The sequence below is a fragment of the Alligator mississippiensis genome, chromosome 2, assembly GCF_030867095.1.
Source record: "Alligator mississippiensis isolate rAllMis1 chromosome 2, rAllMis1, whole genome shotgun sequence".
In the NCBI taxonomy this organism is placed as follows: Eukaryota; Metazoa; Chordata; order Crocodylia; family Alligatoridae; genus Alligator; species Alligator mississippiensis.
The window spans coordinates 94,565,817-94,581,513 of record NC_081825.1 but is presented as its reverse complement, the minus strand read 5'-3'; the positions used below and the strand labels follow the sequence as shown (position 1 = coordinate 94,581,513).

General features: G+C 40.3%; 1 protein-coding gene across 1 annotated transcript in view; it reads left to right on the top strand.

Annotated features, from left to right (window-relative positions):
- Positions 1-15,697, top strand: part of LOC102557924 (uncharacterized) — a 115,235-nt gene that overhangs the window by 6,647 nt on the left and 92,891 nt on the right. The window contains exons 4-8 of the mRNA XM_059721946.1: positions 1,318-1,448; positions 3,756-3,844; positions 9,274-9,373; positions 10,846-10,889; positions 13,036-13,113. Of these exons, the coding sequence (XP_059577929.1) occupies positions 1,318-1,448; positions 3,756-3,844; positions 9,274-9,373; positions 10,846-10,889; positions 13,036-13,113 (442 nt within the window). The remainder of the gene's footprint in view (positions 1-1,317; positions 1,449-3,755; positions 3,845-9,273; positions 9,374-10,845; positions 10,890-13,035; positions 13,114-15,697) is intronic.

The following is a 15,697-nucleotide window of genomic DNA, read 5'->3' as shown; positions in this document are numbered from 1 at the left end:
TTGATATATTTTGTTTTTAACAATTGCAGAATTTTCTGCCAAAGATATTTTCTTATGAAATTTTTTAAATGACCGTTTTCCTATTAACAGTTCTAGTTTCAACTAATTGTCAAAAAATGTTTCATTGAAAAATTCCAAATCAGTTCTCTTTGTTTAGATTAATAGTGCTAGACTGCTTAATGTACTACTAGTATTTTGCCGAACAGCTTCTCTGAATGACACACTAAAGATGAAATATGAGAATAAAAAAATATAGCGCTATATTTTTCCTTTAGCTCATCATACAATTACAAACTATGCTAGAGTAACTGATTGTTTCTGCTAAAATGATCTTGGTGAAATATAGACTTTAATTACTAATAGGCTTTGAATTTACACCTGTGAGAATTCTTTAATTCTTTAGGAGTAGAAATAGTAGGACAACAGGATAGTTCATCACTTTTGGAAGCTTTACTTTAGAAATATTAAGCCGGGAAGAATAAGAATACGAATGCCCCTCCTCCCCCTTCCCCCCCAGACCTTACATTCTGAAGAACTTGTTGTGATTGCTATGGAAGTGCTTGAGATATAAACTACTCTGTGAATGTTTCTACATGAGATGTTTACTGTGTAGTTGGTTAATTACCTGCGCAGTAAATGTTGTGGTGTCTATACGTGTGCCCCTGTTAGGCTAGAGTAAACTAATTTACTCTGTACCAGGATAGTACTTGTAAATACTATCCACAGCAGCGCACATGTCTAACTCCACAGCAAGGCAAATGTAGATGCTGGAGGGGCTGGCTGGGGCATGAAGGTGCTTCAGTGTGGGGGCTGCCTGCTGGCTAGACCCACACTGAAGCTCCCTCATGTCCCAGACAGCCCATCTGCAGCACATTTTGCCAGCGGGGGTGGGGGGGGGAGGACAGGGGGCAACCCGGGGCTGGCAAGCTGAACCCTAGTCCCCCCTGCCAGCCCGAGCCACTCCACCCTGGCTCCACCTGCTGTGCTGTGCATGAATAAACTGCAGAGCTTGTTGCTCCTGAGTTAATTGCTCCCAGGTGCACATTCAAACAGCATGCTCAGGAGCAATTAACTCCAGAGCAATAAGCTTTGTAGTTTATTCATGCACCGTAATTACATGTGTAGATGCGCTCCATTTTGGCTCAGTATAACCCATTTAATCACAGGCTAAATGAAATTGGTATTTTTAATACACTCTTATGACTCAAATTGATCAGTTGCCTGAGAGCATGCAAAGATGAAGCCTATGTTTCAGGATGGTTTGCAGGGTTTTTATGGAAATGATGGTTATAACTCTAAACTCTTTGTCTTGCTTAGGTGTTCGTGTGGTTAGCAATGCTGGTGGAGTGAATCCACTTGCATGTGCTGCTGCTCTTCAAGATGTGGCAAAGAAAGCCGATGTTGATTTGAAAATAGCTGTTGTTGCTGGAGATGATCTAATGGGCGAGGTATTTTACTGATATGTTTTATGGCTCACTATGTGTGTGGTGAGTTTGACTGGCTTTTTATGCAGCACAAAGGTGACATTTATTATAGGTGGTATCATTTAGCACCTTGCTTTATCTAACTCCTTACTCATATTATTGGAAGGTATTTGATAATTATTACTTGTTTTTACCTAATCTTTTATTATATTGGAAAATCATTTCTAACCTTAATCTATTTTGTATTTGTCATGCACAAAAGTTACATGTGCATTATGTGAATCGGATTGTACTCAAAGGAACTAGACATAACTGCTTCCATAATTGCTTACAATGATCATGTTTTCTATTTGTTACTCTGACGGCATTGTAAGAACTCAGTCATGATTAGCGTTTCAGTTCTTTAACAAAACCAACTCATTTTAATACAGACAAATAGTAACATGAATGCGCCTAGAAGTACACACCTTTGAGCATGGACAGACAAGGTTCCTTGGGTGAATTTGATATCTTTTATTAGACCAACCCAAATAGTTGGAGAATATTTATTAAGCAAGCTTTCGGGTTTAAAAACCCTTTGAGCAGGAATTCTACCTTAACTTCTGTCTGTAGTTCAACCCAATTTTACTAAGCATACTAGTTCCCATTTGATCATCTTAAAAAATAGCATTTTTTGTGAGACAAGAGGAAAATGTTTAGAAATTATATACAACAGAAATTCAAATGTCCTATTTAAAATTCAGAAACACATCCTATTTTTCCTAGTTATTTGTAAATGATAAAATACAAATACATAATGATGAATGTTAGGCATTAAGAAGGAATGCTTTTTGTAGATCAAATGTTTTAAAAGAAAAGTTTAATAATTAAGTCCAATGGTAAAACCAAGCCCTACTGAAATACAGAGATGTTCTATTCTCTATTTTTATGGGTCAAGAATTCATCCTGCATATACTCCAACTCAAAGTTGGCCTGTGGATAGTTGTGTGTGACATGGAGACTTTCTAGGGAATCCTCCCCCTTGCCTCTGGCAGTGTGTCATACTACTGCTGTTGTTTTGAATCCTTTGATGGCATGTAACTTGGCCTGCCTCAGATCTTGTGGTACTGGATTCAGCAGAATGAAACAGATGCAACATCAGATGCATCATTTCCACAAGCACTGTACGGCAGAGCCATATCCATTTGTATATCAGAGAGTATCTTGCTGCCACGGAGAAAGCAGGATATAGCTTTCAGTCAGTGGTTCCCAATCTGTGGTCTAGCGAGTATGGTCTGCAGATTACACTTTTCCCTCTCCCCTTTTAATTATAAATATGATCATAAGAATGTGTCCACAAGAAATTCTGACGTTTTACAGGGGCTCATTGACCCCTGTGGTTAAATCCAGACCCTGCTCAAGTCTGAGTTTTGCAATGGACCTCAGTTGCATTGGTATGTCACCCGTGGTATGTTGCTGAGGTGACTGTCATGATTACAGTTTGGATATTTCTAATCTGCGGTCAGCATTTTAGCTTACCTAAATTGTTGTTAGTTCATGATTCAAATAAGTAAAACACAATTATGTAGGAATATTTTTATTGTTGAAACCTTGTGATTGTGACCCAAGAGAAGTTCTCCCACAGTTCATGAACTGTCAGCTGTCGACTCCAAACTGAACCGATATTGAGACAAGGGAGGTAGCACCTGAGCTTCCCTTCTAGCTTCTCTGTTAGCCTTTGGTTTTCTGGCTTCACAGGCACCACAATCGAGCAGAGGTACTTCTTTAAAAATGATTTCATTTTGTTCAGTTTTAAAGGTTTTAAGGACATTTGAAGAAATTCTAACGTAATCAGTTGATAAATTATTTGGGTTTATCACAGATGAATTAAATATGACACTGATGTTGAAGGGTACATCTACATGGCACAAAGCAGTGTCATTTGAAGATGCTTCAAGCTAGCTGTGAATGTGCTAGTTTGTGTACTGGAGCTTACTTAGCACAAGATAGTGCGCAGAGTTAATTAGTCCAGGCTCAGTGCTGTCCTAATATGGCTTCTGGTTCTGGTTCTAGTAGTAAATACCAAGCTACCTCGAATATCTCTGTGCAGGGAGGTTTTGCACTGTATAGATATATACAAAATCTCTTTTCTCTGTCTGCACAAAAGCTCTGAGGAAACCGTTTGAATCTTTCATTGGATAGTATGTGTTAACCCAGTTTACATTTTGCTTGTATTTAACAGCAATGCATTGCCTGGAGTAACTATAAGACGGGCATTTTGTTGTTGTTTGATGTTTATGAAGGATTTATATTAAATGCCATAAAATATTAATAGATTTTTTTTTTTAACAGAAAGATAACCTAAAAGGAGCTGGTATCGTGGATATGGAGAGTGGGAAGCCATTTCCTGAGGATATTCACAGTGTGAATGCATATCTTGGGTGAGATATTTTAACAAGTTTTTTGTATGGTATTGATTATGGTATTATATATGGTATTGATTATGTCTGCTAATTTCATTTAGATTAAGATTATTTTAGTTTGAAAGTTAAATGATTTAATGTAGGATTTCTTTATATATGTTTTCCATATTTAAAAGAACCTCCAAAATGAGATCTATTGTCTTTCTGGTTAATAAACATTTTTGCATAGAGCTTTACCTGCTGTGATTTTTTTTTTTGGCTTCACATCTTCCACTATTCTTCCACAAATTTTTGTTCAATCCAAAATAAATGTAGAATTTAGTATATAAAAGGTATGCACCACTACCTCATAAGCCATGTTTTTGACAGTAAATGGCAATTGATTCTTTGCTTTGTGCTTTATTTAATGTTGACATGTTAGGCACATTCTGAACATTCCTACTTGATTAGACCCCTTAGGGACATAGTTGTGAAGAAATCTAGTTTGTGAATCCCATGCAACCTTAGCCAGGAGCTAGGTGCTGAGTTATTCCATCCAGCCAAGAAGGCTGTTGCACTGAGCATGTGCAAGTAGCAGAACAGTAGACATCTAAGTAACTTTACAAAACTCAGCCACCTCTAGACTCTCAGGTGCCTAAGCAGTTATGCTGGATTTTTGTGCAGTGCTCAGTTGGACTTAGGTGCTTACAATTCAGCTAAGTTGCACTAATATTTTTAGGCACTTATATTTATTTGGCATCTATTTGGGGGGGGGGGGGGGGAATTTTACCCTAAGTTTTTATTTTATTTTAGTTTTCTTGCAAGTATTGTTTTTCTCTTTTTTGAGTCTTGACAGACAAAAGTCTGTTTTGGGGGAGGAATATTTTTGGTTTTATTTTCAGAGTAAACAAAAAATAATGTGATTTATACAGAAGTTAGGGGCTTGATCCTTGTTTGCTTGGTAAATGCTGTGGTCTGGGTCATGTTAGGGTATATCGTAAATGATCACTCCTGGTCTTTAAATATATGAACCCAATGTATCAGAAACAGAAGAGACTACATCTATATTGTGAGCTTTTTGGTATTTTTTTCTGTGAAAGCTGCTAAAGTTTTAACCCTGAATACCTGTCCTGTTAGGCTGTAAACTGCAGTATTATTTCCCATATACGTCTACCAATTTACCTTTGCCTTGTCCTGTAGGATTAACTGCAGTAGAGTAGTTAGAGTTTAGGTTTCTCACCTATTCCTCAAGAAAATGCCACTCTAGTCATATATGTTTTTAAAAAAATCTGCCCACAATTAAGTATGGGAGAAGCAAGGGGTTTTTGGAGATATCTTTTATTGGATCAACTGTAAAGCTGGGAGAGATAATAGACGTGCCCTTCCTCAGGTCTGGGAAAGAAGCAGGTGCAGCTATATAACAGATAAAACAATGGCTTCTATTTAACTCCAGATGTAAATTAAGACAGTTACTTAAAGCAGGGGTGTTCAACCCCTGGTCCATGGGCCAGATCCAGTCTCCAGCACCTTTTCATCCAGCCAGATCTGGTGTGCAGGGTGGTTTGGGACCTGATCCTAACACATCAGGCTTGGTAGAAGCAGCAATGGGGCCCCAAAGCCTGATCTTGGCATGTGGGGCCAGGCAGAGGTTGTGCAGGGCTGAGCAGGGCCTAAGCCTGGCACATGGAGCTTGGTGAAGGTGGCATGAGCACCTGGTTCTGATCCGTGCACATGAGGGTGGGTGGAGGCAGTGTAAAACCTGATCCCTGGATGCAGAGTTGGATGGAGGCATCTCACTGCCCCAGAGCCCCATCCCAATGTGTGGAGCATGGTAGAGGCAGTATGGGGTCCTGGGGCCCTAATTTCAGCATATGGGGCTGGGTGGAGGTGGTGCAGAGTCCTGGCACTTGTGGTCCAATCCTGGCACTTGGGGCTGGGTAGGGGCAGAAGAGTCCAGATCCAGGTGTAGGGACCCAATCATAGGGTACGGGGTCCAGTCGGGGCCACAGACTGGCCCCACACAATTTATTTGTCCTGCAGAGGCAAAAGGTCATTCCTGACTTAAAGGAATGGAAGGGGAATAGGAACAAAGAGAAATGAACAAAAGTAGCTTCAAAACAAAACATGCTGTTAAATAGATAACCTAATTATGTAGAAGAACAGAATTATTCAATAGGATCATTATTATCTGAGAGGTTTGCAGAGACAGCAGATACATTTTAAGGAGTTATAAAGTCATTGTCCATGGCTTTTTGTGTCCAAATTTTTGTTACAAATTTTTTTTCCCAAGCTGTCTCATGAAAGTATTTTTTAGATTTCCTGTGAGTACAAGGATTGTGAAGTCAGGAAGAGTGTGTTTATTCTGTGAAAAGTATTTTCCTACTGATGATTGGATGTTTCTGTCCTTTATCATTTTTTTCTGTGTAAGTTAATTCTGGAGCTGTTTAGTTTCACCCACATAGTTTCCATGAGGCACTTGGTGTATTGGATGAGATTATACCACATTCTGGGATAGATGTGTAGGATCTGGGGTTCTGATTGTTCTGGTGTTGGAAATGTTGATTGTAGTGGCAATGGAAATGTGTTGATAGTTTTTGCATTTATTATTAAGGCAGGATTGTATTCCACTTGATGTCTGTAGATCAGCCAGGAGTTGGGCAGGTTTGGAGGTTGTTTGGAAACAAGGAGCAGATGGGTTGGGAATATTTCTCTCAAAGTCTGAATCTCTTCGAGTATAGGCTGTAATGGAAGAGCTTTCTTATAAGTACCCGTGTGAGATGATATGTGACAACCATGGGTTTATGGTCAGCAGAGGTTTTCTTTTTGCATTGTAATTGATTATTGTGGTGTGTTTAAGAGGCTTGTTCAAAGATGTGGCCTTTTTCTCAGTTGCAGTGTCCTTGCTGGGTAAAGGCAGTTTTTATGTTAGTGAAGTGGATGTCAGAGGTATTTTCCTCAGAACAGATGCAGTGGTATCTCAAGGCTTGGCTATAGATTACAGCTTGCTTAATGTGTTTGGGATGATTGCGAGTTTTGCAGATGCATGTGTAGTGGTCTGTGGGGTTTTTTTTTTGCATATACTAGTTTGTAGGGTGCCATCCAAGCTATGGATTGTGGTGTCTAGAAAGTTGATTTTAGCGTAGGAATATTCCAGAGAGAATTTGATACGAGTTGTTTGAGCTGTGGTGAAAGCAAATTATAGAATTCGAGATGTACAATTCAGGTGATTAAAATGTCATCTATGTAATGGAGGTGTGGTACATGTTTGATGGTGAAGTTTTCTAAAATCTCTCTCTAATGTGGTTCATGGAGGTGTTGTCATGTGGAGGTGGGGAGAGGCATGTACCCATAGCTGTGCTCATGATTTGGAGGAATTGTCAGTTGTTGCAAGTAAAGATGCGGGTGAGAGTGAAGTGCATGATTTGTTCAATATGTTGTGGTAAAAGGAGAGTTTTATTCTTAGATCTCTGTTAGGATACAGTGTTCTTTCCTAGTGATTTGTGGGTACAAAAACGGCCTGTCTAGTGAGCTTCCCTCCACTTAACATGAAACAAAGTAGTAAGTTAGATATAGCCCCAAACAAGTAAAAATTAAATTGAGAGTTGGCCAAAAGTCAGTAATGCAATGAAGTGTGGTGTGCACGGATGTGCCCAACTCAGTTTGGGTGCCAGGACCAGGCACTAACGTCTGTTGAGCGCCAATTCTTAGGGACAGACAGCTTGACTTCCTCTCACTCAGGCTCATAGGAAACACCCTCCAACTCACCTGCTACCTCTTGATCTTTTTAGGAGACAGGGAGGAGCCTTGGCTATTTATATTTTTGCTTTCATGAGTATCTCGAGTCGCTGGTCCTCAGGGCTTCTCCTCCCTTTACATCCCATCCATGCACCAGCCAGATCTGACTGGATTACCAAACTGCCGATCATCTGGTAAAAGGATAACACGGCTAATGGGTCACTTAATTAGCCATGCTTTTTTACCGCTTGTAGTATCGACCAGTTGAGAAGGTTGAGAGAGGACTTGATAGTGGCCTACCGCTATATCAGAGGAGTGCATCAGGAGCTCAGTGAACAACTGTTCACTAGGGCACCCCTGGGGAAGACCAGGACCAATGGATACAAACTCCTGAAAGGCCGCTTCAGGCTTAATACCAGGAGAAACTCCTTCACAGTCAGGGTGTCCAGACGGTAAAATTAACTCCCTCCAGAGGTGGTGCAGTCACCTATCCTGGAGGTTTTTAAGAGGAGACTGGACAGTCACCTCGCTGGGGTCACTTGACCCCAGTTGCCTTCCTGCCTAGAGCGGGGTGAGGGGGGGAGCTGGACCCAATGATCTGTGAGGTCCCTTCCAGCCCCTAACTATTTATGAATCTATTAAAATCCACTTCCAGCTTTGTCTTAAGTCCCCCACATGGAGGCACCTAGGTCTGTTCCACCTTTGGGTGACGACACTCCAGTCAATTGTAGCACAGCTACTACCTCCTATTGACCTATTCTATGGGGTCCACTGGCTAGGCAGTCTATGCCTGAGCTCTGTGCAGGGTGCCCGAGGTCTTTCCTCTCTTGGCACAGCCTGACAACGTCAACCCCTTTTGCTGGCCCCAAGGCACATTGATAAATTATGTCCCCTTTTTCCTCAGTATCCTAGGGGATTACCAGCCCAGACTTAATGCTTCAGCCCCCAATAAAGTTATTTTAGCTTTCAGTATCCATGACCGGTGGGGTCAGTCTGGAGTGCCTTTAACGCAAGCAAAAAAAAATTTGCCATAACCTTTTTTAGCTTGAAGTTCATGTGATATTTGTATCTTCGCTATTAAGATGATTTAGAGTATTTTAAATATGTTTTTAATTTGTCTTCTGGCAAAAAGGGGCCTAGGTTTATTCATGATGATTTAAGAAAAACTCTTTAAGAAAAGCACCTGGCTAAATTTTTAAAACTGTCCATTCCAAAGGGAGACATTGTGATCCAGGCCAAGTACAGACATTACACATAAACTGGTCTAAGTGATGGCAGATTGATCTAAACCCATGACATACTGCAGCATGGGTACCACAGATGGCACAGGCAGCCTGTGTGTGTATCATGTAGCAGATTAGGGAAGGAATAGGCAGCACAACAGCAGATAGGGCAGGAAGCAGAAAGAAAAGCATCAGATCAGGCAGGGAGCACACAGCAAGAAGGAGAAGGCTGAATGGCAGATCGGGTAAGAGAATGGGATTGGAGTGTCACTGCGAGGTGTGCCTGTCAAATTTCTGACGTGCCTGTCAAAAAGGTTGGTGCTCACTGAACTAGATGATCTGCATTATTTTGGATGTTGATTTCGTAGAGGATGCTTTGAGTGATAGAACATTATAGCTATGACATCCAATTATTTGTCACAGTGTATTTTAAAATCTATTATTTGGGGGAAAAATGTAGAATAAGAACTCAGACTATTTTTGTTTTTTCATTTTTTTTAATCATGTTAGAGCAAGACCAATAAGCAGAGCTCTTGACCTTGGAGCTGATATTGTTGTGACTGGCAGATGTGTTGACAGCAGTATTGTATTAGGACCACTCATTCATTCTGTAAGTATGGACTAATTTTAATAAATAGTCTTAATGCTGTTTTCATAGTACTGTGAACACATCTAAAAATATTTAGTAACCATTGTCAAGTACTTTTTAATTTAGTACATGCATTTTGATAAAAATAGTGAGGTCATATAGCTTTTGGCCTTTTCTTTGACATTAAGTTAATTCACCATTGGGTACATGACATTTTTTCCAGTTTCATTTAAAACATAAATTACCGTGTTCTTACTGCAAGTTTCTTACTACAAGCAAGTTGGAAACTTTTTTGTCCCGTGTGGGATTCATTGGTCAAATAATGTGTTTTAGCTGAAGTACTTAAATAGCAACTTGGTGAAATCTGGGTTCCATTGATGTCCCCTGAGAAATTTGCCATGGTTTTCGGTAGAGTCCAGATTTCATCCTTGCTCTGTTCTCTATTTAAATTGTAACATATGAGGTTGAAACAAACATTTCCATTTACCACAAGGGGGCACTAATAGTTTATGTTTATTTATAACATACTCATGAATTCTTGTACTGGGCTATTTTCTATCAGTCAGCAATTTTATTTTATTAAGTTGAGCTTTTATGCGACATGCCATAGATTAGTCAAATTTCAAGAAATAACACAAGGCAGGATGTATGTTTTTTTGAATATTTGAATAGCTTATATATCTTTATGACCACACACCCTGGAATGTTTAATTTTCTTATTGAGGCACAGTAAAATAGCACTAGGTTTGTGTGAATATATATTTTAAAAATAGTTCACTTTAAAGTTTACTGCATTTTTGGCCCCATGCTTAGAAAATATTTCCTAATGTCTAGCTAGACTTTCCATTTCAGAGTTTAAGTCATTACTACTTGTTATTCTATTCATAACAGACTTAAGTGCATTATTAACCCTAAAGCAGTCTGTGTCTTAGTTGGGCATCTGCTATTGTCTTTTCTATTAATTCTAAATGAGAAACAATGAATAGTTCATGTTATGTTAAAATGTGATTGATAAATGTGCTAGCCAGGTAAAACAAACACCAAAGCCAGGCCAATTTTTAAGGAAGATTGTCAGTAGCCTACTCACTCGCAATTTCGAAAGGTTAGAAATAATGTATTGACTTAAGTGGCATAGCAGGAAATGTGTGCTAGACAGTATTATTATTTATGCCTTTAATTCACTCAAGTTCTGAGGTGGGCTAGTCATTGATAATTATATTTAAAGGCAAAGCTTTAAATTCTTACTGTTTTTTACTTGGGTGTATGAGTCTGAGGAAGATTAATATAGTATTTTGGCAAAATAGTTCTTTGTCGCCACAGTTATATAGGTACGGTTGTAACCTCCATTAACCAATGAGTTGGTTCTGTGGTTTATTGTAGAAATCTAATTTAAATGGTCTATTACTCAGAATATCCACTGAATTTTCTTTTCTGTACATATATGTGTAAAGTTTGTGTGCGTATGTATATAATGTAGTTGTATTTTCTTTTAGTTTGGCTGGAACAGGGATGAGTTTGACTTATTAGCAGCTGGCAGGTAAGTGATAAGTATTAGAAATTTATAAACTCGTTACCATTTAAAATAAAATTAAGGCAAGTGAACTTCAATATATAAAATACCTAGGAGCTCATATTACTCAATACCTTTGTTTGAATGCTGCAGTTTACTAATAGAGGTCGTAAAAATATATGCAGTTTTGAAACCTGAATTTTATTTAAAAAAATGTAAGAAATGAACACAAGAAAATTGATACAAATTCTTTTTTCTTTCTGCATTATGATGAAAAGAAGTATAGCCCGTAAGGTTAGGTTCAGGAATTACTGGGTACAGTCTGATGAACTTGTGTTATGAAGGAAATCAAAGTAAGTAGTCAGAATGTCCCTTGCAGTTTAAGAAAAACACACGTTACTCTTATATGATGATCTCAGTGAACCTATTAACATTATTTTTTAACTCCTTCTTGCTTAAGAGGTAAATATGGAGAGTGACTCTAGCTCCATTAAAGTCAGCTGCTGTTGACCACTGGTTGCAGTTGGACCAGTATTTTATCTGTAATTCTTTTCTATATAATGCTATCCTAGATACAAAAAATAGTGTTAGTTTGTTTTTGAGACACATAGTACATACTCACTAATAAAGAATACTATCCCTTTAGGGTGCAATCCTTTGAATCAGGGATGTCCAGCTGGCCCCCAAAGTGTTAGCATGCAGCCTGTGGGCTCTGACCTGGCTGTCTCTCTGCTCCTCCCCCTCCATCCCTTCCTTTGCCAAGTGCAGTCAAGAGAGGGATGGAGCTGGCCTATAGGGATGTGCAAAGCAGGCAGTATTTGATTTGGATTTGGCCCAATTCGGGGGACAGTGATTCGATTCGCTGATTTGGATCACTGTCCCAATTTGATTCGGCAGAATCTGAATCTGCAGATTTGATTCTGATTTGGAGAATCAGTGATTTGGCCATAGACACAGCTTTATATGTTTTTTCTATGTACATCAAGGTACCAGGCACAGCTTGTGAACACTGAGATGGTGGGGAAGATGAAGCATCCCACGAGAGCATAGGGGATGGGGGGAGCCCCCACGCTCGGTGGTATACCCGGAAGTGGATTGGAAATACTTCTGGTCCGCTTCCAGGTCTGCTGCTAAGTGCTCGGGGGGCCCCCCCTCCATCCACCTCCCTGGCTTGGTGATCAGCTGCAGGGGGACCCCAGGTGCCCCACCAGACCCAGGAGGCACTAGTCGCTGAGCTGGGGGAGCAGGGGGTTCCCCTGTGCACTCTGCGAAGGACCCAGAAGTGGACCAGAAATACTTCTGGTACACTTCCGTGTCTGCTGCCCAGTGCGCAGGGGACCCCCCCTATGCTCCCATGGGACGCTCCATCTGCCCCACCATCTTAGCGTTCACGAGCCATGCCTGGTACCTCGAGGTACGTAGAAAAAACATAAAGCTGTGTCTTTAAAAAGGCCGAATCGTCGAATCTCTCTGAATCGAATTGGAGGCTTCCAATTTGATTCAGAGAAATTAATTGATCTCCTGATTTGATTCTGAGATTTGGCTGCCGAATCAGGCCAAATCTCTGAATTGAATCAGCGACTGAAGCTTCGCACAACCCTCACACTATATGTAGCAGGGCAAGTGCAGGGCAGCCCACATGGTAGGAGGGATTTGAGGGGAGGTGCCCACTTGCCCATGCAGCATGCGGCCCCCTGAGTCTGTGGTATGCTTGGTATGCAACCCTCCCAGGTCTGTTGCCCCTGCTTGCCCAGAAGTTGGACAGTCATGCTTTAAACAATAATGTTGATGGGGTTTTCTTCATTTAGTTATTACCAGCATGGTAGATACAAACATTGAGTTTAGGCTAAGGTTTTCAAAAGCGAGTACTGATTTTTGGGTGGTAAGCTAGAGACATTAAAGGAGCCTGATTTTCAGGAAGTCTTGATTTTTCTTTTCCTCTGAACATCAAGTCTCTTAAGGTTTCTTACACTGGACATTCAAACTTGCTAGTTAGCTTTTTAAATATTGGCTTATATATATCAAACAGCATCAGAGGTTAAGATTAAGGAGAGGGTCTAAAGCTTTTTCCTTATATTACTTAATTCTGCTGAAATTGTACTATTATATTTTTAGATTGGTGACAGCTTATTATTCATCATATTTAGTCACTAAAGTCTGTTTTGTTTTCTAGTCTTGCTGGCCATCTCATTGAATGTGGTGCTCAGAGTACAGGTGGAATATTCACAGACTGGCATGCCGTACCAGACTGGTAGGGAGCTGTGTCAATAGCATAAACGTGTGTGTGTTGGAGTGACCAAAGAAAAATAGCTACTGAGTCCAAGTTTCCTGCTGTTTCTGTGTTCAAAGTTTTCTACCCCAATGCCTTCTATTCTTTTGGTCTTTGAATATTTTTTCCATTTCAAGACACTCTTGTAAAATATTAATCTTCCTTACTGTCCTAATCTATCCTGATTATCTAGAGCTCACTGTGCTCCAATGGAGTCTTATCACTGATTACAATAGTGGGCATTATCTGCCTGTTTGTTGTTCTGTGCATTTTTTTCTTTCCATTTTTTTTTTTTTTACTTTTTGGAAAGATCTTATATCATTCCTTTTTGTCTTCATGCTTGATACTGGTAGGTTAGACCCTATTTTGCCTATCCTTCAGTTGGATCACCAAAGCTTTTTCCACTATGAAATACATTTTAGTACTGAAAGTGGTGTCTTTGCTATGGCTTCTGAACACCTATGGCTTTTATATAGGAAATGGCACTAACCACATCAAAAGAAATATTTAGTATCTTGTCAGATGTTCTTTTCTCAGACAGTAGTTATTCAGATATAATGTCTTTCTACACCTCAGGATCCTATTTATTATCATGACTAGTTAAAAATCAAATGAAAGAGTTTACTTTGATTCTATTATACCTTCTAGGCATCAAAGTGTACTCAGGTGCCTAAGTGTGATTCTGTTCAATTCTATTCGAGTCCCTGAAAATGCAGTAATAGATCTACTTTCATTATACCCCATCTGTTGAGAATGAGTCACAACATGAAAACAGTGAGAAGAAGCACATGCCCACCTTTTGCATTGACAGTTTTTTAGGGACTTGAGCACAGTGGAATAGGCTCATACTTAGGCACCTAACTCCACTTACGTGCCTAATAGGTGGAACAGAATTTGGCTTTTAGTGCTCTTGGTAGCAGGACATAAGGCTGAGATATTTATAGGCATATCCCCTCGATGACTATATCAAACTGTACTTTGAAACTGCTGTAACAGGGCACCATCCCCAGGGTGGCTGAAATCCCCTGGAGGCACTCCAGAGTCTCCTTTATTCTGATTTACTTCTGGAAACAGTCTCCCCTTCACTATCCTGCCATGTCTTGATGTTTCTTCTGGTTCTCAAAGGGGAGGTTGCCCCAGAGCTTCCCATACCTGGTCTTCACTCCAAAGAACACCCAGATGTGAGGAGCTCCTGTCTTAAGGGCTAATTCCATGGCTCCATAGCATCCCTACACTGTGCCCCATGCCTTGCAAATGTTACTGTTGTCACTGTTGGGTCTTCGGCCTCCCCAGCCTCTGCTCCCTTACTTTAGCTAGGCCATGTAGCCTAGTCCCACTGCATTGGGCCTGGCTTTGAAGCTTTAGCTCACATTTACACCAGGCCCCTGTGTGGCTGCCGCCTAGCACTTTCTCTCTTTGCCCACTTTGGGCTCAGTAACTACCTGAGCCTTGAGCCTGCCGCTGGCAGGGCTCAAGGCTATCACATGTCTCTCAGGCATTAATGGAACCTCCAAAAACCTCCCCTTATTGTCCTAACCCAAACCACCAGTTTAAACTATAACAGAAAAATTAATACAGGTACCATGACTACTTACCCCGTATCTCTTTCTCTCTGGGTTGCTCTGTCCTGTGCCCCAGCCTGTAGAGCTGTTTTCTTTCAGTCTCCTGGACATTCAAGAGCCCACAATCAGCCACAGCCTGGGGTGGCTGTCCCCCAGCTGGCTCACCCCAGGGCTTGTATAGCTCTGGCCTGAGCTCTCTCCTGGTCATGTCATAGCCCCCAGTCAGTTGCCCAGGCTGCAGGGCTACCCTTTAACCCCTGCTCTGCTGGCAAGCTATGCTCTATAATCTCTGTCCTTAAAGGGGCTGCCCCACTTTCTAGTAACAGGGCTAGGGTTCCCTGTCACACTGCTTAAAAACTCCATACAACTGGGATTGCAGAAGAGCGATTTGTTGTATGAAATAATGAGCAAAAGAAAGTATGTTTTCTTATAAAAATGCTGGTTAATTCTTTGTTTCTGGGAGCATCTGATACCATATGACAGAACTGTGTGGTTTAACTCAAAGAGGTTTATAATATGTAACACTACATTAAATATACATGTACATAAACTGTATGCAAGGAAAATTAACTTATATCTATGTGTGGGTGGGTATACCTTATGTATAATGTGTGTGCGTGGGTGGGTTTATTAATGAAAGTGTGTAAAATGTGTCATGGTGGTTAAAATCAGGATATTTTTGTCATACTGGTGTTGATTGCATTTCCTTATGGAGTCCAACTCCCTGCACTAATGCAGGATTTGCTATTCCTTAACCAGTCATTTGTTAGTGACATTTCTGGTTATTGCAGTAATGATCAAAATGCAGTCACATTATCTTTGCTGTCAGTACATCACTAGCAAGCTTGCAAGGTTCACTGAAAGATCCAACAGTAGCTGGCAGATATGATTATACATTCTATAGTAGGATTCTTACCTAGTATAGAAGAAACTAACTTTTTAACAGCTTTTTGAAAATGACCTGTATAATTTTGGCTCAACGAAGTCCTGGCTGGAATGATCTA